Below are 22,984 nucleotides of genomic sequence, written 5' to 3' on the forward strand. Positions count from 1 at the left end.
GTACGTATCAGGAGGTTCCTCTGTTTTGTAATAGTGGAAGTACTTAGTTACAGCATTTGCTGCTGGAAAATGTATCCATGAATAATATACCTCTGTCTGCCGATATTCGTGTGCCTCAATTACGAATATGACTGTGCCACCTCTAGGTGTCAGTCCATTTTCTATAAGTTTTAAGGTTATAGATTTCCTTTTGATGACCGGGATGAGTATTATATCCGGGTCTGTCTCTTGTATAGCAGTATCAGCTGCTGCGAGTTCAGTTGCTATTCTAACTGTCTCTCGTTCCTCATCACTGTCTACCATTTTACCGACAGGAAGGTTCTTTCTTTTGTTTGCAGATCAGGTTTCTTATGGAAACAAAGATTAGATGCACAATATTTTGGAACAGTGTATCCTTCAACGTTGACTAAACCAAGAACCATACATAGGAGTTTCCTCCTGCGAGGTCTGGCGGATATTACCTTTCACCCACTCCAGACGTCTTTGGAGTATTATGGGAAAAAAGGGGTCTGAGTGAAAAAGCACGACTGAGTTACTCTAAATGTCTTACGTTAGTTTTATCGCCCTTCCAAACGCGTTGGGCGCCATGTAGTGTAGTTCCTATTATCCCAATAGGCTTTGCGCATTGGAATAATACCTTCAATAGTATAGGCCTAGACCAGACGTTAACTAGGTCTACTACTGTCGATATTAGACTTAAAGTTTTGGGTTTGCCAGCTAGCTCAGAGTTCACTAGAAACTTTCTCGAATAGGCAAGGAGGAGTTGAACCTCCCTGGATAGACAAGAAGGGATTTAGTTTCTGACAACCATAGAACATGACAACTTTGCTCTCCCCTAATCAAGAGTGTATCTCTAGAGTCGTGTGAACAAAAGGCAATTTATTTTACTCAGTCAGTACGTGCATTCTTAGTCTCACCAGATTGTAGAGAAAAGGAAGAAACGGGCGTGTTCAATAAAAGATGTTATTTATTGATCAGTCTCTTTTCTCATACAAGAGAAATGGATCGATATTATTGCAATACTTATGGTTAAGTAAAGTGCATACATTAAAAGCAGAAGTATAAAATAATACTGTAAAAACATTGATATGGTTTCTAAGCCATATGAAGGTTTAAAATGAATAAAATGATACAGATATACATTTGACTAATCGTACTCAACTGGTGTTTCTAACTACGCCTACCCCGTGTACCTGACCTAAGCCTAATACGTGGGCGGGAATAGAAAGTAGCAGTTTAAGTTAAGTTTGTTTTGCCAAGTGACTGACTAAAGAATTCTCTGCGAGGGGTTATTCAGTTCTGTACCTGGAATCTAGGATGAATGAGGGATGGTATCTCTCGTCTCTGGTCTCGATATTCCAGGTTGCCTGCGAGGGCTACCCGGAAGCGCCGGAGCTGGATTTCTCGGCAGGAGAAAAAGGCAGCTTCTCGTTCTCAGCGCGTCAGGAAGGCGGGGCTGCGCCAGCGGGGTCTGCTCTGCTCTGGGCTTCGGCAAGTCTGGCTGCTCCGATCTCGTCACCACCGCGTGTGTTTGCATAGGGCAATATCGGTAATATTTATACCTTTAAGGTGCCGAGATTGACGTAAGGATGGACATAGATACGTCAATAAGGATGTCATACGACCAGGTCGTTAGCACATTCTTTTGCTGAAGTTCTCGGTGAAATCAAAACAATGGCCGCAGGGTTTTTCCCAGGTCTGTCATAGGTTTGATTTGTTTTGAGAACTCCGTATGCCTTATCAGGGGCTGGAGGAATATCGCTTGTCTAATTAGATGGCAAGCGTTATGACCTAATCAGATAACACGTTCCTGTGCCGTAGTGTGGCTTTATCAGATAACGGTTCCTGCATCATGGGGGTTTTCTGCCTCATGGGATGGCTGCTAGTTAACTTGTTAACCAGAATAGGGTCAGGAATAGGGGGATCGATACAGAACCTATAGGAATACATCACAATATGATTATGTCTGAATATAGATGGAAACATGTGTATAGGCTCGGAAGCAATCAGGTTCACACCCGACAGAACCGCTGTTGATTTGCATGGGTACCAATGCAGAACCCCCTTATTGTGCCTATAAATGCCTCCCAAAATGTGTGCGCCCCCCTCAACTGAGCAGTCATTGACGTCAAAGTATTCCACAATGGCCTGTTTTATGGTCTCCATGTATACTGGATCCAATAGCGCTGTGGCGTTAAATTTCCTGAGTAATTGCGTTGGCTTCTGTGTTGGGATCACCTTGTCGAATATAACTGGGTTGTGGTCTAATAAGGTCCTGGCAAGGTGCCATATACCGGATGTCCATGAAACTCACGTCCTCAGTCGCCAGCCAGTAGTCAAGTCGAGACCAGGAGGTATACAGCAAGGAGGTATACAGAAAGGAGGCATAAGTGCCCTCTCTGCCTCTTGGGTTTCTCAGCCTCCACAAATCCACCACTCCAAACCTCCATGCCCTCCTTTAGTACTTTGGTTGCCTGTTTATCGTGAACCACTGTCTGCATTGATCTGTCATGTACAGGGTCAAGAGATGTGTTTAGGTCACATCCCCATAGTATTGCTGACGGGGGAAGGGACCATAATATATCCAGATTTGAGAAAAGAACTCTGGGTCGTCTACATTTGGTCCGTACGTATTAACCAAAGTTAAGAGGGAGCCGAGCGTGCTGCCTGCAGAATAGCATATCTACCCTGGTTATCCGTTATCATGTGGGTAACAGGGAATGGATTGACCAGTGTTTGCACTCCCATGTAGTAGGATGAGAACGATGAAGCTTGTCAGACCGAACCAAACAGACCCCAAACGCATCCTGACCTTTTTGTAAGGTGCGTCTCCCGAAGGAGAGCAATTGGTATATGGTGTCTGTCTTGGTAGGATAACACCTCGCGTGTCTTGCAGGGATTATTTAGTCTGGGACGTTCCATGTAGTGAGAGATGTGTTGTCCAGTGCCCTGGGTCTATTCATGTCTGTCACATTGACTGTTAAGGAACCAATGTGTCTGTAGTATAGCAGTGTGTCAGCTTCAGTGTGTCGATGTACACCGGGGCGTGGGGGCTTGGCAACATACGCTATAGTCTCTGTGACACTTGCCCTGTCCCACACATGGCTGCAGCTTTTTATTGCCACAGGTGCCTATATAGAAAACAAGTTGATCTATCTCGCAATCCACTCATCACACCTCTGTAGGCCACAAGTCTGGGTCTGGAGCCCGGTTAGTCATCCGCTCCCCCTAGGTAACTAAAAAAATCAAAAGGTAATTGGGGAATAGTAGCCAGGGTTTCAGCGCTTCCAGACAGCCAGCAGCCTCAATTTTCATCTGTACTTTCTCCTTGGGCCTGTGGTTCTCGTCTTCGAGGGGAGAGTTTGCTAACGTACTCCATCACTGCCTTGGGCGTTGAGAAGGCTTTCATTTTGACTTGGTAGTTGATTCATAGCCTGGCCAGGTATAGCATGGCATAAGGTAGTTCCACTTTTTGCAGCTATTTTTGACGGGTAAATATTCCTTCCGGGCAGCTTGGACATTAGCCGTGAAGTCTTGGAAGAATGACCCAGCATTTCCCTGGCATGTGATTTTGAGGCGTTTGCGCGCTAACCTTAAGACAGTGTCCCCGTCTCTGTAGTTTAAGAGGTTAGAGATTATCGGCCTTGAAGTGGCCCCTGGAATCGGTCTTGCCGCCAGGGATCGAAAGAGCATGCTCCACCACCAGCAAGTGTGAGAGGTTATCAGAGCGAAACACTTGTCAGCATGCGCTTTACATATACCTCCACTTTGCCTGTGTTCGTCGATTTCCGGATCGCTGTTATGCGTAAATTGCTCCCCTGGGAGCGCGCCTCAAAGACTTCATTTTTTGCCTGTATAATCATGAGCACCAGTTTTAGGCACTTGTTATTCACAAATTGCATGGTGTCCTCCATGGTAGGAATTCTCTGTTCAGCTTCTGTCAGTCGCGTCAAGTGTTTATCTAACTTAGTGGCAAGGTGGCCGATTTGAAGGTTGAGACGGTCTATTTTGCAGACTTTCTTGCATATGAAAGTGCACTCTAAAGACGTAGTGCCCTGGTTGGGGGCATCTGTGCCCGGCTCAGTCGCAGTTCCTGGCTGCACCCTCACACTTTTCCTGCTTTCAAACATTATTTCTGGACTGTGATTTGTCTGTTTTCCCCATTGAAGCCATGGGGCCTGTAGTGTGCACCAAATTCTGTTGATTGGCTGTGCTTGTTGTGCGTTGGGTGCAGGAGCTATGCTGGGGTCTCCCGCTTTTGTGTCGCGTTCCCTTAGGCCTGAAAATGGGTGCTGTTTTTGTCTCCCTTGGTGCCTCCTTTTGATGCACTGTAGTATCTACCCCTTCTCACAAATGATGGGGTTTCCCCACTTTCCTGTCACTTTGCAAGGCCCCTCTGCCTGCCGCAGTATCAATGCGATTGGTCACCTTTTCAGTAATGCCACCACCTGGCCTGCAGTAGCCACCGGCCAGCATGCGCCACACTCACAGTGTGGGTAAAATCACAAACTGTCCCAGCTTTTCTCAACAGCCTGGGTGTATTTTCTAGGCACATAAGAGACTATGTCGCTTACTTTACACTTTGTATCTCACCTTGGCCAGGGAACAGCAGCTAGGTACCAAGACGCCATTGGTGTATTGTGGGGCAGTGACCAATCTGCATTAGCCAGTTGTGTCCAAGTCCTGGTCCACTCCAAACGAGCTTACGTTCATGTCCTGCACCACCACACTTCCGCTCCTCACAGCACCGTCGCCAGGTCAGCACTGGCCAACACTCCTTATTTTCACACGGGACTGTCCACCACTTTACGACCCCTCCGGCAGTTTCACTTGAGTTCAGGGCCTAAGTCCCCCCCTAGTCAGGATTTTTTCTCCGTGTTGCGGCAGCAGTGACCGCTGGGTCTCTCGCCCCTCGGCTGCACAGGTCTCGCACCGTGGCTTTGTTCCCTCAGGGGGAAGGCTCTAGTGCCTATTCCCATTGCACAAGCACCCCACTAACCAGCATTCGCTCTTCTCCAGTCAGCTTGCAAAGGCGTCTCATGAGATACCCCACCAGGGTCTCGATGCCTTCTCCCGGCCCTGAGGCTCTGTTTAGCAGGTCCAGAGCGCCGTCATCAACCTGCAGGCGGAGTGCAGAGACAGGTCGCACATCGGTGCAGGGCTCACCGGAGGAGTCGTATATTGTCTATCGCTGCTCCTCAGCCCCCCAGATGCTCGGCCACAACGCTTGCTCCTTACACCTCCACCTCATCTACGATCTAGCAGCCACCATTTTGTCAGTTGTAGCCCAACTGGCGAGCACATCGAATTAGATGTGTCTGTGCTGTCTGGGGCTGCACGTTAATTATTTTGGCTTAAGTCTATGCCGCTTCTGTTCACCGCAACACACCGATCACATTTGTCATCGAAGGTGGCCAGAGTACAGGATATTATCACGGCCGGCGGAGCTGCACTATGGGGCGGCCATTTTACAGTGGGCTCTCTAGCGCCCCCCCTGCTAAACCCCCCCCACATAAAACGATAGAAATTCAGCAGTTATAGTTATCTCAAGAAACTATAACTCGTTCCCTCTAAATGCACTGCTAATTACTCCACATATTACATCAGTCGTGACATCTTCTATGCCATCATTTATAATAGACTAACATTTGTAATAATTTAATTTTTTTATTTTAGGAGTTTTGTATAGCGCTAGCTGGACCCGAGGGTATCAGAGCGCTTCAAAACAAGTAACTTATGTGCAAATGGGCAGTAGAGAGAATATAGAGGAACATAGTGAATCGGACATATAAGTAGTAAATGGTACCTGAACATGCAGACAATGAATACAATATACGTACCTTTACAGAGACATAGAGCAATTGTCACCGTACAAAACAAAAAAGAACTCCCAGCAACGACTGAGCATAGTATGGATCTGTCATATTGTACAGGAAGATAAAAGCAGAATTTAATCGGAGTTGACTTAGTGATGTAACATGATAATCCACAGTTCTTGGGTCGAGAATCCAAAGAGTTTCTTGTTCCAACAATACGAGTCTCTAGGAAGTTTTCTAGGTCCGAATCAGTGACATTGGTCACCTAGTTAAAGTTATAGGGGGTGCCGGTTAATGTACTTTCTTAGCTCCTATCTGCTCGCTTGCGAACGATCCAGGAAGAGGATTTTGAGCAGGTTTTTGAATTTTGGAAACGAGGGGATTTTTCTGATGTGTGGGGGGATGGAGTTCCAGATTTTGGGAGAGTTTCCAGCAAACAATCTGGTCGCCGTTTTTGGTTTGCGAGTTTTCGGCGGGATGAGTAGTAGAGTATTGGAGCTCCTGAGGTTCCTGGACTGGCCGGCTCTTTTGAGTTTGGCGGCTAGGTATTCTGGTTTGCCTGTGTGGAGGGCTTTGTGCGTGAGGCAGGCCGTTCTGAAGCTGGCTCGTAACTCAATTGGGAGCCATTTAAGTTCTCTGAGTGCAGGGGAGATGTGTTCGAATTTTTTAGTTCCGGTGACCATTCAGGCTGCAGCATTGAATGTGGTTTTCAGGGGGGGGCGGCGTGGGATTTTGCAGTGCCAGTCAGGGCTGCGATCCCATAGTCTATTCTGGAGAGCACCAGTGCTTGGTGGCTTGTTGAAGGTCCTTAGGCGGGAGGAAGGGTTTTATTTTGTACAGTAGTCTCAAATTGAGAAAGGCGCTTTTAGCGGATCTTGTAATGTGATTGTTCATGTCCAGTTTCGGGTCTAGGGTGATACCTAGAGAGTATGTACGTCGACCTCCCCCTCTGAAGTGTTACTACTATCAGGTGTAGGTATGGACAGATTGTTCAACATTAATTATGAGAAAACTGTGCATGGCTGGGGCGTGATTTATAGTTACCTCGGGCATGAGTTCTAGTTTCCTGAGATAACTAGAACTACTAAATTTCTATTGTTTTATTTGTGTAAAATCTGAACCTATTTGTAACGTCCCTGTAACCCTTTGCTTTTGAGTGAATTTCTAAGGTTTTTTTTAATTCAATTTCCTAACTATAACATTCCTGTAACCTTTGATTTTTTTCAGTGGAAAAGTACAACACACACACACATATATATATATATATATTATTTTTTTTTCACGAGAGAAAACAATACGTTAAAGTAACGTTATAGTTAGGTGAATTTGTCGATGACCACATTAATGTTTTGAACAAAACAATACGGAAACAACATTTAATTCACCAGTTGTAGTTCGCAGCACTAACCTATAACTTGCGCTCTGCCATGCAGTGCTTATGATCTCACATGATATCACTCATGGCATGTTATGTGACATCACTGATGACATCCTCTAATGAGTGTCCTGGTTTGTTTTATAGTTTATATAGTGGATGGTAGGTACCATATTATTAGTCTATCTGAATTTGTACAGCCTGAGTTCAGTTAATAAAATAAGCATTTGTAAAGCACACATTCACACAGAAGGGCATCTTGGCACTGAATAACAGATGTTTATTGTTACCCAACTCAATGGTACTCATTTTATGAACCTCAGAAGGATGAAAGGATCAGTGGACTCACCGGGATTTGAACCTGTGACCATGAGGTCAAACACATGCCCCTACAGTGGACACAGTGTCCGCTAAGCCACCAGGTTTGGGGATGTGTTTACAAAACACATCTGATCCTAATGCACCATAGGTGTGTAGTGTAGAGGCATTGAATACACTATAAATCTGGGCTGGGCATTTATTAAGATCCTGCCCGCTGGGAGCGGACTTGGAATTTGCTCCAACTTGGTGGGAGATTTTAAAATGCTCCCGCTAAGCGAGAGCAAACGCAAGTTTCCCTGCCCGCACCGCTGCAGGTAGGGAAACGGCTAGGTTCCTTCGTGGGCTTCCCTGGACATAGCCTCTGCGAAGGCCCCAGGGGGTGGTTAAATGCATCCTGCCCACCCAACATTTTTTCCCAATTAGAGTCTTGCAGGATTGCAGCATGTTTTGCCATTTTTCTTTCCTTTTTGGCCCCGGGAGGTTTCTGGGTCGCATCAATGGGGCCTAGGATTCAGTGTATCCCTACCCTGCTCCCATATACCTTTATTTTTTACAACTTCAGGACAGGGTACTAAGTCTCTGAGTCCTGTAATGGTTCCCAGTCTGATTTCGGCAGGAGCAAGAAGTTCCAAGAGAACTAAAGCTCCCTGGGCCAATCAGAACACTATTTTTAAACTGCTGCTTCAGCATGAGTCTCACAGACTCTCGCAAGCCCAACTGCCTGAATATCTATATATTCTTTTTACCCTTAATATATCTCAACAACTACTGAACGGATTTACAACAAATCATAACACGCTCTTTCAATGCAATACGTGTTGCATTTGCGAGAGTTTAAGCTACTGGCATTGTAAATGACAATGCCTCCTATTTATCTGTTTTGCTAATTACCACATAAAAAAAGCATTGTCATTTACAATGCCAATAGCTCAAACTCTTGTAAATCCGAGACCTTTTTCATCTCAAAGAATCGGCTGCTATTGTCCCGGCTGCTCGGTAAATGAAAGCACGCATGGCGCTGAATGTTGCAGGAAAGCAGGTCATGCCTGCAGTAGTTAAAACTCACTAAATAAAATAGTGCTTACAGACTAAATAAGACATACCATGTAACAACAGAAGTAAATGGGCCAGTCCTCATGAGAGGTTACAAATTAAGACAAGGCGGTAAAAAGGAGGGACTAACAACCCTAATAACGAATCAGAAACTAGCATTTATGAAGAACAATGACACAAGATAATGACAAATATGGGTGGGGCTTCTATTCCACACTTCTATACAGCATGGCTCGCAGAGCAGCGCATGCGCTGCCCAGGCTCGACCTAAAAACAAATATAAGCAGAGGGAAATGAAATGTGTAGTAGCATCGCCTGGCTTATGCAGTCAGGAGGCACCACCAGGCAGCGGCCTACACAATGGGTCCTTGATATACTGTGAACTGGCCTATAAGCCAACACAGCAGGTTTTGCCTTTTTGCAAATGAATGTCTCAGACATGAATACATGGTATCCCTTTGCACCCCTTACCACAGCAGGGTTAGAGAAAGACCCACTGTGTTATCACGTGCACTCATAGTATATTTAATTGCAGGGTAGGTACCCTCTGTGTGAAGACTTCCCACCTCGTGAAATGGCACATTTCTGAATTGCCCATGGTCATGCCACTTGCCCCTGCACTATCTCCCATTTTACACTCCCCACTGGACAGGTCAGCGCCTTTAATGGTTCTCTTTAGGAGTCTGTTTATGAAAACAAGAAGCGAGTGTGCACAAGCTGGGAATTGTTCTTCTCCATTTCTTTCCTTTAGCTCTTTTTATTAGGTCTCGCCTACGCAGCGCCCATGCGCTCCATAGGTAAAAAGACCTTTTCTGATCGCCATGGCTTTTCAGCCAAAAATGTGCACGCATTCCATTGCCATCAATGGCAACGGGTGCACGTGAGGGGATCTACTTGTGGGAGCGAGCACCGCCAAATGGCAGCAATTATCGCTCCCGTAAGTGCAGGCCTCCCGCCTCCCCCCTGCTGCTGCGCGAGCTTGTTTGAATACGGTCTCGAGTCAGAGGTGGAACTAAAACTCGTTTGTCAGCCCTGGGAAGAGCCGAAGACTCCTGCCCCGGGATATTGTTTTATGTCCGAGCTCCACCTGTCCACAGCCTTCTTTTGTTCTTAATTTAGAAGGATTGAATGAAAAGTTATGGGTTTTTTTTTTAGAAGTGGTAGTCCTCTCAATATTTAGCCCTACAAACAACGCTCGTCCCCCTGCCCCGCCGGTAATACCCCTCCAGTTGGTGAAATCTAATGCGGAGCCCTACAAGAGGTCCTGCGCACGTCCGTTCCACTTAACATGTAAAGATGTAAATGTGCTGTGAGACACGGCCCCCACAAGGATATCGAGGGAGCTCACAGGGGTTTCCAAGCGTCAGATAAAGCCCTCTGCGGTTGTAATCCCGACTAATACCTTCCACCAAAAATTACGGATCTGGAACTTTAATGCAGCGTGCGACTGGACTGGAGGGAAACTTAAACACGGCTGATGCGTCACACGGTTTACCTTCATTGTCTCCATGGGTGCCGCGAGCGCAGAAAAGATGCCCGTTGGCAAGAGTCGGAGAAGCCAATTCGCCGCGGGCTTCGGGGATTGGGCCGCGCAGGAGAGCCAGGAGACGTGCACTGAATTATTCATGTGTGCTTCTCTGCATGTGAGAAGGGAGGGGGTACGCGCATGCGCGCGCCAGCGAACTGCTGCAGGCCCCAGCTCAGCGCCCAGCTCATTCTGTTTCACTATATACTCAATAGTTTCACATTTCTGTTTCACTATATACTCAAAAGTTTCACATTTCTGCTTCACTAGATGCACCCAGCCTCTCAAGAAATGTACCTATTTTCACTATAGACGGCCAGTTATTGGTCGTCGTCCTGTATGTGCGTGTTTGGGGTAGTGGTGTGTGTGTGTGTGCGAGTAGCCCAATACTACTGCATTCTGGGAGCACCTTCACTATACAATGGTCCACGTATATAGCTAAACTAGTGCGCTTTGATATGGATGTCTTTATCTTGTTTTCTATTTTTTTATACCTGATTGTGTGTGTGTGCTTGTGTCCGTCTGCCTGCCTTTTTTATCTTGATTGTGGGGTGTGTGCTTGGTCCGTAGACAGAATTGTGTCAGCACTGCCTGTTTATCTGCTGGAGAGAGAGAGGTGCTGGGAGCTGAGAGTTCCTGCGTCCCTTCCATCTTGGACAGTGCGCCCCGTCGAGCGATTCTTGGAAAGTCGTGATGGCTCCGTACCACGAGGGAACGATGCAACTTACAAGGAAGCGGGTAATGTTTCAGCACCGCTATGCGGAACAAGGCCCGAGGAATAAGTCAAGCTGACAGATAATGGAAGGAGTCACTTAGGATTGTATTAAACTTTTTTTCTCTGTCAAAAGCGTTGTGGTGCCCCGTCAGACACTGTGCAAACCCTTCTCCCTACCTACCACTGCCGGTGGGGTTTCCTGACACTGAAGCTATTTTCTTGTTTAATTTGCTTTTTAAATGAAAACACGAACAATAAATTAATACCGTGAAGCTGCAAGTGTCTGTGCCTACTATCGGTGCTAGGTACAGCCCCCTCTTTAAATTCCTCTCCTGCTCTGTCTCTGGCACGTATGGCATCTCTGCTAGGAAACACCCCTCATGGATTTTCACTCAGGCCCCATGTGAGGAGTCCCAGCTGCTGGCTGCCAAGCAAGTAAGGAAGAGAACCGACTGACAGCGGCCTCCCCTCCCACCCACTGTCAGTGTCTCCACCCTTCGTGCTCATCTGTACACACTTAGAGACTACGTGCACGACTCCTGATAGCACGAGCCAGTGGATGTAAACACGTGCACCACTGAGGGCAAACCTGCACGGGAGGCTGAGAGAGCACCTCTCAGGCGCGCGCACAGTGTGGCGTCATCACAGTGGGCCCAACAACCTCTTGCAGGGTTTCTTTACAATCCTTTGCTCATCTCTGCTTGCTGCTTTCAGCCTTTGGCTTTCTTTTACCCATCAGTATCACGTGTGTGGTACCAAAGGGTTCAAGTAAGTAAACTAAGACTATAGCTCCCAGAATGCAGTGTTTTCTGACGTGAAAACTCAGCACTATAAACATCGTGACGTAGGTGGTGCCCACCCCAGAGTCAGCCATCTTAACATCCGTGCTGGGTACATTCTCGATTGCCAGCAGCCAGCCACACTGTCAAGAGTGAGCCAGTCGGGCCTTTCTAGTCAGCAGGCAATGGTTTGCAAGCTGGGCTTCTTAGTACATATGTACAGTGTTAAAAGTCAGTCAGCAAGTCCCAGACTTAGCACTCTATCCCCTGCAAACTATGGTTTTCTTCCTCCCTCCACAAAAAATAAATAAAGAAAAAACAAAACTAGATTGGAGCTGAAGTCATCTCTGGTAACTTGGACTATTGCCAGGGGGTAGGGGGGGCAGTGGGTTCTTCGCTCAGGGTCTGTTGTGTCACCTCAGCATATATTTATATAAATGAAAGCACATCAGGTCTGGTCAGGTAATGTGCCTGTTAAAGGGACGTGTCTTACTCTCTCTGCTTCTACTACTGTAAGGCTTGTCAACAGGCCTTGCAAAACACTGACAACGTGTGATTGTCAGAAACAATGCACAAGAACCTCTTTGTCACAAACCAAAAGTCCTCTCCATCAATAAAAGTGTCTTGTCATACCTCTCTCCAAAATATTGTATCCCACAAAACAGTGGCATGGGTGTATGCTTCTCAGAATATTGTGCCAAAGCTAAGCATACCAGATATTGTACCAGAGGCGGGTTCAAAGCCAGCACGCACATGAGTGCCCCATACCATCATGAACATACTTTTAACATTGCCATATTGTTCCATGCCAGCATGGCACCATGTTTCATGTCCTTATGTTTAATTTATTTTGAAGTTTTATATATAGCACGAACTCGACCCAAAGGTATTAAAGGCTTTACATGAGCACCAGTTATATTCGTTTTTGGTGAGCATCAGGACACTCCGTGATTTGCCCAGAATCACAGGATATTGAGCCGCCAAGATTCGAACCTGGTTCCCCAGATCCAAAGCCGGCAGCTCTGGCTGTTAGGCCACACCCTCTACTTTTTATAAATAATAAATCATTGTTGCCAGGTACTTTAGTCCAATTGATTCAATTTAAAGTAAATTGAAAACACAACTTACAGAATGCACTGATTTGTGAAATAAAAGTCATGGTACCTCATTGACATGAAGCGATCTGGCAGCCAATGCAATCAAAGACCACATGTACAAAGCAATGTTTCGGCATTTTGGGATGTACAAAGCCCAAATTGTGATTTGAAAACTTGTTAACTAATTGCAATTTGGGTTTTGCTATTCGGTATTAGGTAGGGGTGTGTTCGAGGAGTCACTCCATAATACCGAATCACAAGGGTATGTATGAATGATTTGCGACCTGAAAAGGGTTGCAAACATTCGCTTTTTACCACCAAATTCAATTAGGTGGTAACCTATTCGCATAATCTTTGTGAATGCAGGCTAAGCAGGCAGTGGTCCCTAGGACCACTGCTTGCTCTTAAAACAAGCATTGGCATAGAAAATAGGTCTCGCATTTGGGACCTTATAAGTGTTTAGCCATGCAACAGTTGGTGTTGTTGCACCAAAGATATTCTGCTGCATAACTAAATACTTATAAGGTCCCAAAAGCGAGACCTATTGGCTATGCCAATGCTTGTTTTTATATATACAAGTTGCATCGTGTTGAGGGGCCTGTCTCTCGCCTGGTCAAACGATTGACTATCCGAAATAATGAGGCAGTTGGGCTCAGAGCAATTTGTTTTGTTAATTGCTTCTGTTAAGCCTAATTACCAAGCAGGGTGGGGCTGGGGTTGGAGGGAAGGGAAAGCTCCCTTTAAGAGCAGACATTTTAATCCTGGGAGCAGTCTCTGTGGGTGCGAGGGATGGGGCTCACATGTGCCTTGAGGGTTCTGCGATGAATAGTCAGGAGCCGGGGGGCTTGCTGGAGGGGACAGACCTGGGGTAGGGCAGGCGGCTGGATGGATAGGGAATCGATGTTGATGGATGACTGGATAAATGGATTCAATGAGGGATGAGTAGGTGTCTGAGGATGGATAGAGGGACAGACTAAGTGTGGTGGGTAGAGGAGTTTCTCTAGATCGGTTTGGCTAGATGTATTGATTTATTGGTTTAGGATGGTATGGATGGATTAATCTTATGCAGACGGTGAATGGATTGTATTGTATTGTAATTGCATTTATATAGCGCTTACTACCCCTGACGAGGCGTCGAAGCGCTTTTTCGGCGAGTAGCACGCTACTCCGGGACCCATAGAGGATTAGTGTTGAATTAGTATAGTGAAACATGCAAGTACATTTTAAGTGGTGGATAGGTTAGTCAGTTATTTGGATTTGGAATGATAGTAGAAGGATAGAGGAGGAAAAAGGTTTGTATTTATATAGCGCTTGTTGACGCACGCTTTTCAGGAAGCCTACAAAGTATTAGTGGTGAATTAATATGGTGAAATATGAAGTCATTTCAGTGGTGGATATTAGTCAGTTACTTGGAGTGAGAAGGATAGCGGAGGGATAAAAGGGGAAGAAAGATTTGCATTCATATAGCACTTGTTACCCCTGATGGGTGTTGAAGCACTTTTCTGGCGAGTCGCACGCCACTCCGGAACCGATAAAGGATTACTGTTGAAAATGAGTGTAGTACAAAATATGAAGTAATTTGAGTAGGGGATATGTTATTCAGTTATTTGTGTAGTATATTAGTATAGTTTAATATGGAATTTGAGAAGTGAACATGTTAGTCTCAATTTCGAATGAAAAGGATAGTGGAGGGATAAAAGTGAAGGATTTAAAAAAAAATAAAAACATTTTTAGGTCTTAGCAGTAGGAGGAGGCTTTTGGATGAGTAAAAGGAGTTTTGGAGGGGAGGACTCAGAAGGAAGAGTTTAGAAAGGTTTGTTTTAGGGTATGGGTATAGTAAAAGAGGTGTCAGATGATGCAAGGAGGGGTAGAGTAGGAGAGAGTCTAGAAAGGGTTATTTTGGCAATCATAGTAGTGGTATGGGGTTTGGGATAAATGAGAGAGTGGATGTAGAGTATATATTGATAGATGTATAGGATGGGAGATAGGGTAGTGCATTGGAAGGAGTAGTAGAATAAATTTGAGATGAGTCAGAAGGTTGGGCTAGAAAATATATTGAGCGAAGTATAGAATGAGAAATAGGGTAGTGCATTGGAAATGCTAAATTAGAAGAAAGTGATAAATATATAGATCCATAATTACATTGAAAGTATATAGATACATAAAGGAGGTAAGTATATGTAGATTAAAGATATTGATAGAGGCACAGGATGAGAAATAGGGTAGTGCATTGGATATGCTTTTTCAGGAGAAAAGTAACAGACACACAGATCCAGGTACATGGAAGGTACATAGATGCACAATGGAAGTATGTACATTTAGACCAAAGATGGTTTTTATTTACTATTATTATTTTTTTCTAACCAAAATAATTATTTTACATGTTTATACAAAGTAATACACAAAGATAGGTACTTATCTATAGTGAAAACAAATGCTTGTATACAGAGGGATATGCTGTAAATTTCTGTTTGCATTTAGTACTTACGTGGGCCAAATCTTGAGTAGTTTTCTGAACATAAGGTGGTTGTCGGTGGACATTATGTGGGGGGTAAAGAGTGCCATAGTTTGGCTGCTTGAACAGAGAAGGATGTGCCACCCATGTTTTTTTTTTGTATGGTGGGATTTTGAGGCGAGATGCTCCTTTAGAACGGAGGTTCCTTTGTTGAATGTGTTTGGGGATTTTATTCCTGATGAAGAGTGGTCCTATTCCATGTATTGCTTTGTGGGTGATACAAAGCAGCTTGAACGTGGATCTTCTGGCACCCTGTAACCAATGCAGGGCTTTCAAGGCAGGGGAGATGTGGTCTTGCGGTTTGATATGCAAGAGTAGTCTGGCAGCCGAGTTCTGAATCCGTTGTAGTCTTTTCATGGTCGTTAAAGGTGATTCGTGGTAGAGGCTATTGGCGTAATCGAGTTTGGACAGAACAAGGGAGATGGTAGCTTGGACCTTGTGTGGAAATCCTAAATGAGGGAAAATTCGTTGCAGCGTTTTTATAGTAGCAAAGCTTGATCTTGCTAGTTTATCCACTTGGGTATTCATCGACAGCTTGGAGTCCATGGTTATTCCGAGGTTTCTTACTTCCTTCGATACTTTAGGCAGTGATCCCAGTTCATCAATGAGAAAAAGGGCAGCATTTCTAGCCCTAGTCCCGACCAGTCTTGAACAGGCTCAAACAGGCAGAAGCCCTTGTCCTCTCTGCCCGTAGCCTTGACGCCCTAAGCCTGGCCTTTTATAGCCCTAGTAATCAGGTGACCCCTTCAGCCAATGGGAACCCTTGCCCTAACACTATCCAATCACAACACTAGCCCTAAAATCTAGAACCAATAGGAGACCAGGAACTTACAGCCAATCTTAGCCCTAGTCCAAGCACCCAATCAGTTAAAAAACCCTGATCTCTACATCCAATAAAGGCCCTAGCCCTACCAGTAGTCCCAAAACAAGTCCATGCAACCAATGGCACAGGTAGCCCTAGTCCCTACTTTCAATAGAAAGCCAACCCTACTCTAAGTCTCACACCTAGTCCAGCAACCAATCACACCAGAAGCCCTAATCACTACTTCCAATTAAAGATCTAACCCTATCCCTAGTCCCACCCTACTCCCAAAAACCAATAACATAGGAAGCCCTAGTCCCTACTTCCAATAGAAATCCTAACCCTAGCCCTAGTCCCAACCCTACAATGACTGAATCATAGACCCAGAAACCAATCAGAACCCTTAAATACCCAACCAACGAGGACATTAACCATAATCCAATAGAAACACCAGATACAACCACCAATCAGTATAGACATGTACCAACCACTAGCAGACCATATAAGGTCCCAGCAACCTCAGACAAGGTTTGCTGGCCAGGGAGTTGGAAGCTGCTTCTCCTGTTCAGAATCTCCTAGGAGACAGACAGGCTCAATCTACACTTTGGACTTCAGCAGGTAAGGGCCTCACTAACTTGAAATCTAACAATACTGTTTGAATAAAACTTTACTCCCTCTGCTGGCCAAAAAACGAAGTGCACAGGCCCTAGTAAACACAGTTTAAACAGCTCAAAGAAGCACCCTCTGATGTAGAAAATCCCTGGTGCGGTGTGGGGGGGGGGGTTGGTTTCACTGGCTTGTGAACACAAAATGGTGGCTGGGAGTGCACGGTTTTAACATACTGGCCTTAGCACAGAGCAAAGGAGAAATTTGGAGGGAAAACAGAATTGTCACCAAGGAATGAGAGGGACAAACTACAGAGGTTGGACTGCAAATCCCACAATTCAACATGTTAAATGGGGGAAATCATGGGCAGGGAAAACCACAAGTTTAAAACACAACACAGGTGATAAAAAATGCAATCACAGGCAGGCTAAAACTACAATTTTAAACTCGAACAACCACAGGCAAAGACAGAAAACACAGAAAGTGAAAATCGTTTTTTAAACAACTTTTTGTCTTGGGAAGAGACAGCCCTAGTCTGTCTCCTTACCACTTCCTGGACTCTGCTCACTGCAATCTGGGGCACAGGTAGGCTGCAACTCACAAGATGGAGGAGAGTGATTTGGGGTGCACCCAGCAAGGCCTTAAGGGGCCTGGGCAGGTGTGAGAGGAGGACTCAGACTTGCCTGGTAACTGAATAGCCAATGGTCTGCTGGCCTGGGGGTGGGGGCTGGGCAGCTGCTTCTCCTGTTCAGAATCTCCTAGGAGATAGACAGGCTCAATCCACACTTTGGACTCCAGCAGGTAAGGGCCTCACTAACTTGAAATCTAACAATACTGTTTGAATAAAACTTTATTCCCTCTGCTGGCCAAAAGACGAAGTGCACAGGCCCTAGTAAACACAGTTTAAACAGCTCACAGAAGCACCCTCTGATGTAGAAAATCCCTGTTGCTCAATAAATCAGCGAGAGGTGCGAGAGCCTGAGAGGTGCCTCCTTGAGAGTTCAAGAATTCCACACCCAAGTACATGAAGGGGAAGAATAGATGGGTGCCGCGCCCCTCCAGCTTTGTGGTATTAAAACTGTTTAACCGCATTTAAAATGTAATGTACGTATATAAGGGCAAACTACCCCTTACAGCGAAATATAAAATGCATAAGAACCCCAGTTGTTTACAGTAATGAAATGGTAATAGCCACGTCACGCCAAGAGCCCTGAAGTTTATTGCACACATGGTTGTAAAAGGGAATCTTGCAGACATTCCATGTTACTTTGACATCAGTCATATTCTCAAAATTAAATCACCGGGAAATGGATTGCGCTATTTCATTTATTTAACGTTTCTTTACTGGCGTGTAGCATTTCTTGTCATGGCGTGGCAGCGTTTTGGCACTAGTCATGATAAACTAAACCGGATAAATCATTAATTAGCATGTGCATACTTGAGGTTGATTAAATGCTTGCTCTACTGTTGGCTTTGGTACGGTTTGCACGTCTAGCCCCTCTCCCTGTTGGTTTCCTAGTACAGTGACAGTGTGTGCTCTTGCACTGGTGAAGCTCTACACAATACCCCAACACCCTGGGGGTTGTGGGAGGGGCAGGTTTGGCATGTTGTCCCATTTGCGGGGTATAAATGGAGTCTGGCGTTGGCTGCAGCTCCCGTGGGGGCTTTGGTAATTCGCCCTGGTCACAGCTGGTTGATGATGCGCTGAGCCGGTGGTCCCTCACCGCCCTCCCTCTCGATAGTTCACAAATGGTGCGAGGGTGACACGATGCATCAGTGGGTTCCAAGCACGAACAACGGGAGGGCGGGTGGGGGGGGAAGAAGACACGGACAACGGAGAGGGAGGGCGGGGGGAAAGAAGGCACCAAAGCACGTCGTGCGTGCAGTAGAAGAACCTCATTAATTAAAACAGTGCTCACAGTCTAAATAACAGGTACTGTGTAACACTCAAAGTAAAGGGGCCAATTGCCATGGGAGGTGACAAATGAAAAGAAGGTGGTACTAAGAAGGGTCTAACAAACCTATCGACAAATCAGAAACCAGCATTTAGGACACACAATGGCACAAGCCAATCGTACATATGGACGGAGAGTAGGTGAAGCTTCTAAACCCTTCTCCTCTACAATGAGCCTCGTAGAGCAGCGCATGCCTAAAAAACACTTTCAACGGACCAAAATCTAGGGGATTTTGCATTGAGACACCCCTTTATACTCAGCCCGCTTCACGGATAACTCCATGGTCTAAATCCATCACAGCCCTAAACTGATCACCGACCATAGTGGACTTTGCCAAATCTCTTGGAATAAACCTGGACAGCAGCCTGAATATGCTTGACCACATCAACTCGATGGCCAAAACCGCCAGGTTTCACCTAAGCTATCTAAGAGAACTAAAACCTTTCCTTGACACTCCGGACCTAAAAATGGCAGTCCAGGCACTAGTTATCTCCAGGACAGAATATGGATGCTCTACCCTCTCTGGCCTTCCTAAGATCTCCCTGGCCCCTTTAAAAGCCTGCCTCAACGCTGCCACCAGACTCCTAAAAGGTTCTAAAAAATTCTACCACATCTCAAAGCTCTGAACTGGCTCCCTCTTGAAGCCAGAATCCTGGCATGTATCACCCACAAGGCTCTATACACTAAATCTCATCCATTTCTTGCTCAGAAAATCGTGGTATCCGGAGGTGCCAGAAACTCCCGGTCCTCTAAAGACCTCTTACTTCAGCCTCCGTGCTTTCCTGAGTTCCAAATTCTTGGTGCGTCCTCTGGAGCCGCACCAAGAATTTGGAATTCACTCCCACCCGCTATTAGAAGAATTCAGTCTCTGGCACGTTTTAAGAAGGAAGCCAAAACTTTACTAAAGGGCAAATTCCACTCCTACCTCTTACATTGCACTCAGACCTTCATTTTTTTAAATTATTTGTACTTGCTTTATCCCAAATGGTCCACCCCTCCCCCTAAGGTCACATTGTATACAACTTGTTAACCCTGTAAAGCATATGGGTGGTAAGGCTGGGTTTAGAGGTGGGTAAGGGAATTGGGTGGTATGGGTGTTTTAGGGTTTAGCGGTAGGTAAGTGAATTGGGTGGGAAGAGTATTTTTAGGAGTTAAGGTGGTAAGGATATGGGATGTTAAGGGTGGTGTTAGTGTTTAGAGGTAGGCAAGGGTATAGGGTGGTTTTAGGGATGGGTTTGAATAGAGGGTGGTAAGTGTGTTTTTAGGGTAATGGGGTGGGTAAGGGAATTGGATGGTAAAGGTGTGAAGTAAAGTGCCTCTTTTGACAAGGTTATCCCCCACAACCTTTTTGCCTGGTACCTTAGGCAACTGTGACAGAAAGTTTACCGGGTCACTCCTAACGAGGTCCCTAGTACCAGTAACTTTCAATAAACTGTACTATTATTCCACAATTGGCACCAGTTTAGACTCCGTGTAAGTCCCTAGTAAATGGTGGTACCTAGGGCATGGGGAATAAAGAGGGTCCCTAAGGGCTGCAGCACAAATTGTGCCACCCTAAAGGAACCCTCACTAAGCTCATGCAAAACTACCATTGCTGCGTGCGTGTCTTGGTGCACAGAAAGGTGATGAGTCGACATGGCACACGTCCCTGTGTGCCAAGCCTTCAAAACAATAAATGTGATCCAAGTAAATCACCCCTACAGCAGGCCTTACAGCTCTAAGGCAGGGTGCACTATAACTGATGCATGGTCAAATCTGCGTGAGTGGATGTGTCTATGTGCGATCTAAATCCATTCTTAGATATCTTAAGTGCACAGGGAAGCAATAACGAGTACATGGGCAGGACACTTGTGATTTTGAGTTCTCCAGCTCCATGACGGCTTCACAGTACCCCCAGATGTCTCGTCTTAATAACCCCAAATGCTGCCAGTGCTGGGTTTATTTTAAAAAATCACCCAGAGGGCAGCTAAGTTTCTGACCCGCTGAGGTGAGAGCTGTCACTCTCGGAGGTCAGGAACAAAGTCTGCTCTGGACGAAGCGCAGGAAGCCCCCCTGTCCAGACACCAATTTTGAGCAGTCAGGGATGTGGAATTCCTATAGCCCGATGTCCAGGACATATGGTTGGGGTCAGGGGCAACAAGTTTTAATGTGTATTTTGTCCTTGGGACAAGTAGGCCCAATCCCCTGCAGAGCAAACCCGTTGGCTGCCAGTTTGCAGTAGCACATTAAGGGCCAGGGAAAGGCACTGCCTGACGTTAAAGTATTATTTGTGTGCCTATGTTAATGCTGTTCAAACTTGTATTCATGGTTCATTAATTGAAAGCCTTCATTATTAGGGTGAGCGCTCTAAGTAAATGTAAGTTCTGATCGCACTACTGACAGTTGTTACAGTATAAAAATGTGTACTCACGGTTTCAAAGTTTAGCAATATGAGGCTATGCATAATGCTCCCAGAATGCTCTCTGATTAGATGCAAATATTTGCAGAAGCTTGAGTGCAAGATTAATGACTCTTTGCTTTCAATATAAAATGTTCCTAAAAAACATAAAAGTAGGAAAAAAAAAACATTTTGCTAAACTACTGTGAAATTTCAGGTACCGTTTCTTTGCATCATCATTTAGTAAAATGTGTTGATGCATGCTAGTATTTCGCAAAAATATTCATATTGGAAAATCAGTGTAACCAGTTTCAATAAGATTATGAGAAACATAAAAATAAACAAGCATTGGCAAAGCCAGTAGTTCTGAAATTAGTGAGCAGCTTTTAGTTTTGCCAATACGTGACTTGTTTTGGCATGGTTTTTGTAAAGCCTTCTTGATTCGAGAGCTACCGGGCCCTCACCATTATAACAAACATTGGCAAAAGCAACAAAAAAAAAAAAAATTGGTGTAAAAAAGCACACACCGCCCCATTAGTTACTACCACTGAACAACACTACTTTGTGTGCCATAATACTCCTTGTGAAAGAGCTTAATGCCGTCACTCACGGTGAAGCCAGCCGATACAGAGAGAGGGAGAGAGAATTTTAACAAACACAAAAGGTTTTGGTTAACGCCAGACCAAATTAAAAGCCCTATTATTAAAGAAAGTCTCAAAAGTGCACCCTTGGTATATGTCCTTGCATTAAGTGCAGCTGAAGGCGGCGTTGTGATTGGCTGACTGGGTTGTGCTTCTTGTTGTTCAGGTCAGCGAGGGAGGACTAAAAAGGAGAGGCGCTGCGAGGAAGCGGCGAAAAGCGCTTCCAGCAGCAGCAGCAGCGCTCCCACCCCTCGCCGCACCCGCTTCGCGGGTGCCGCATCGACGGGAGCTGAGGACACAGAGACTGCGGGGCAACCATCCAGGCGGTAAGGCGGCTGTGGGCGCGAGGCGTCAGCGGGGCTGCGAGTGTGCGGGGACTTCATTTCCCAGAAGTCCCTGCAAGACCAAGGAAGAGCTTCCGGTCCGCTCTCCCTGCTGGCCCGCCCCCCCCCGCCCCCAACCACGAGATCCTTTAAGAGGCGACCTGGGCCTCCAACGTGTGGACCACATACCTTGTTTAGCGGCAACTTGAGAGGCACAGCGGCTTCCCTTTTTTAACAGGCTCTTTTTTAAACCCCACGCCAGCGCTTCCAGCAGCAGCAGCAGCGCTCCCACCCCTCGCCGCACCCGCTTCGCGGGTGCCGCATCGACGGGAGCTGAGGACACAGAGACTGCGGGGCAACCATCCAGGCGGTAAGGCGGCTGTGGGCGCGAGGCGTCAGCGGGGCTGCGAGTGTGCGGGGACTTCATTTCCCAGAAGTCCCTGCAAGACCAAGGAAGAGCTTCCGGTCCGCTCTCCCTGCTGGCCCGCCCCCCACGCCCCCTATATCATAAGCTCCGCCTCCCGCAGCGCGGGACGCAGCGCGGGACGCAGCGCGGGCGAAGACAGGGCAAAGACTGGGCCGTTTGAGGCCGTTCGAGGACATAGAGGACTGGCCTGGCCCACCCCCCTTGGTCCGTGTCATCTGACTTGTCCCTCATCTAGCAGTAAGTACATTGCTGGTATCGAAATCTAAATATATTATGAATACACGGGGGAGTCGCAGTAAAACTGCAATGGGGCTGAGTAAGCCTAGCGGGACATTGGGTGATCTCCTTGTAAAGACTAATCTAGCAATTGATGCTGAAATTACCAAATTGCAGAACAGGGTGTCACTTGAGCTCGATGCAGCACGTAGGCTTTCACAGACCTTTGCCAATTCCAAAAAATCTTCCCTAGGGAAAATCGCGTCGGCTGTATCCCCACAACACGCTTCTTGCCCTCACCCACTGATAACTCACGCTGATGTTCACCCTGTTCCCCTACCTGTTTCCCTTCCGTTAGAGCCCGTACCCACTCCTTCCACTATATTCCCTAAAACTTCTGAGGGAATAGCGCCCACTGGACCAGGAATGGCTACTATCCTG

At 46.1% G+C, this 22,984-nt stretch overlaps 1 protein-coding gene across 2 annotated transcripts in view; it reads right to left on the reverse strand.

Annotated features, from left to right (window-relative positions):
* The window catches only part of TONSL (tonsoku like, DNA repair protein), a 347,227-nt gene that overhangs the window by 231,114 nt on the left and 93,129 nt on the right, over positions 1-22,984 (reverse strand). Inside the window, exon 1 of one of the 2 annotated variants that reach the window (XM_078686542.1) lies at positions 20,970-21,077. The exons of the other annotated variant lie outside the window; for it this stretch is intronic. Within the exon in view, the coding sequence (XP_078542668.1) occupies positions 20,970-21,002 (33 nt within the window). The 5' untranslated portion in view covers positions 21,003-21,077. Of the gene's footprint in view, positions 1-20,969; positions 21,078-22,984 lie in introns of those variants that run through there. 2 annotated transcript variants of the gene reach the window in all.

This window comes from Lissotriton helveticus, chromosome 4_1 (genome assembly GCF_964261635.1).
Source record: "Lissotriton helveticus chromosome 4_1, aLisHel1.1, whole genome shotgun sequence".
Taxonomy (NCBI): Eukaryota; Metazoa; Chordata; class Amphibia; order Caudata; family Salamandridae; genus Lissotriton; species Lissotriton helveticus.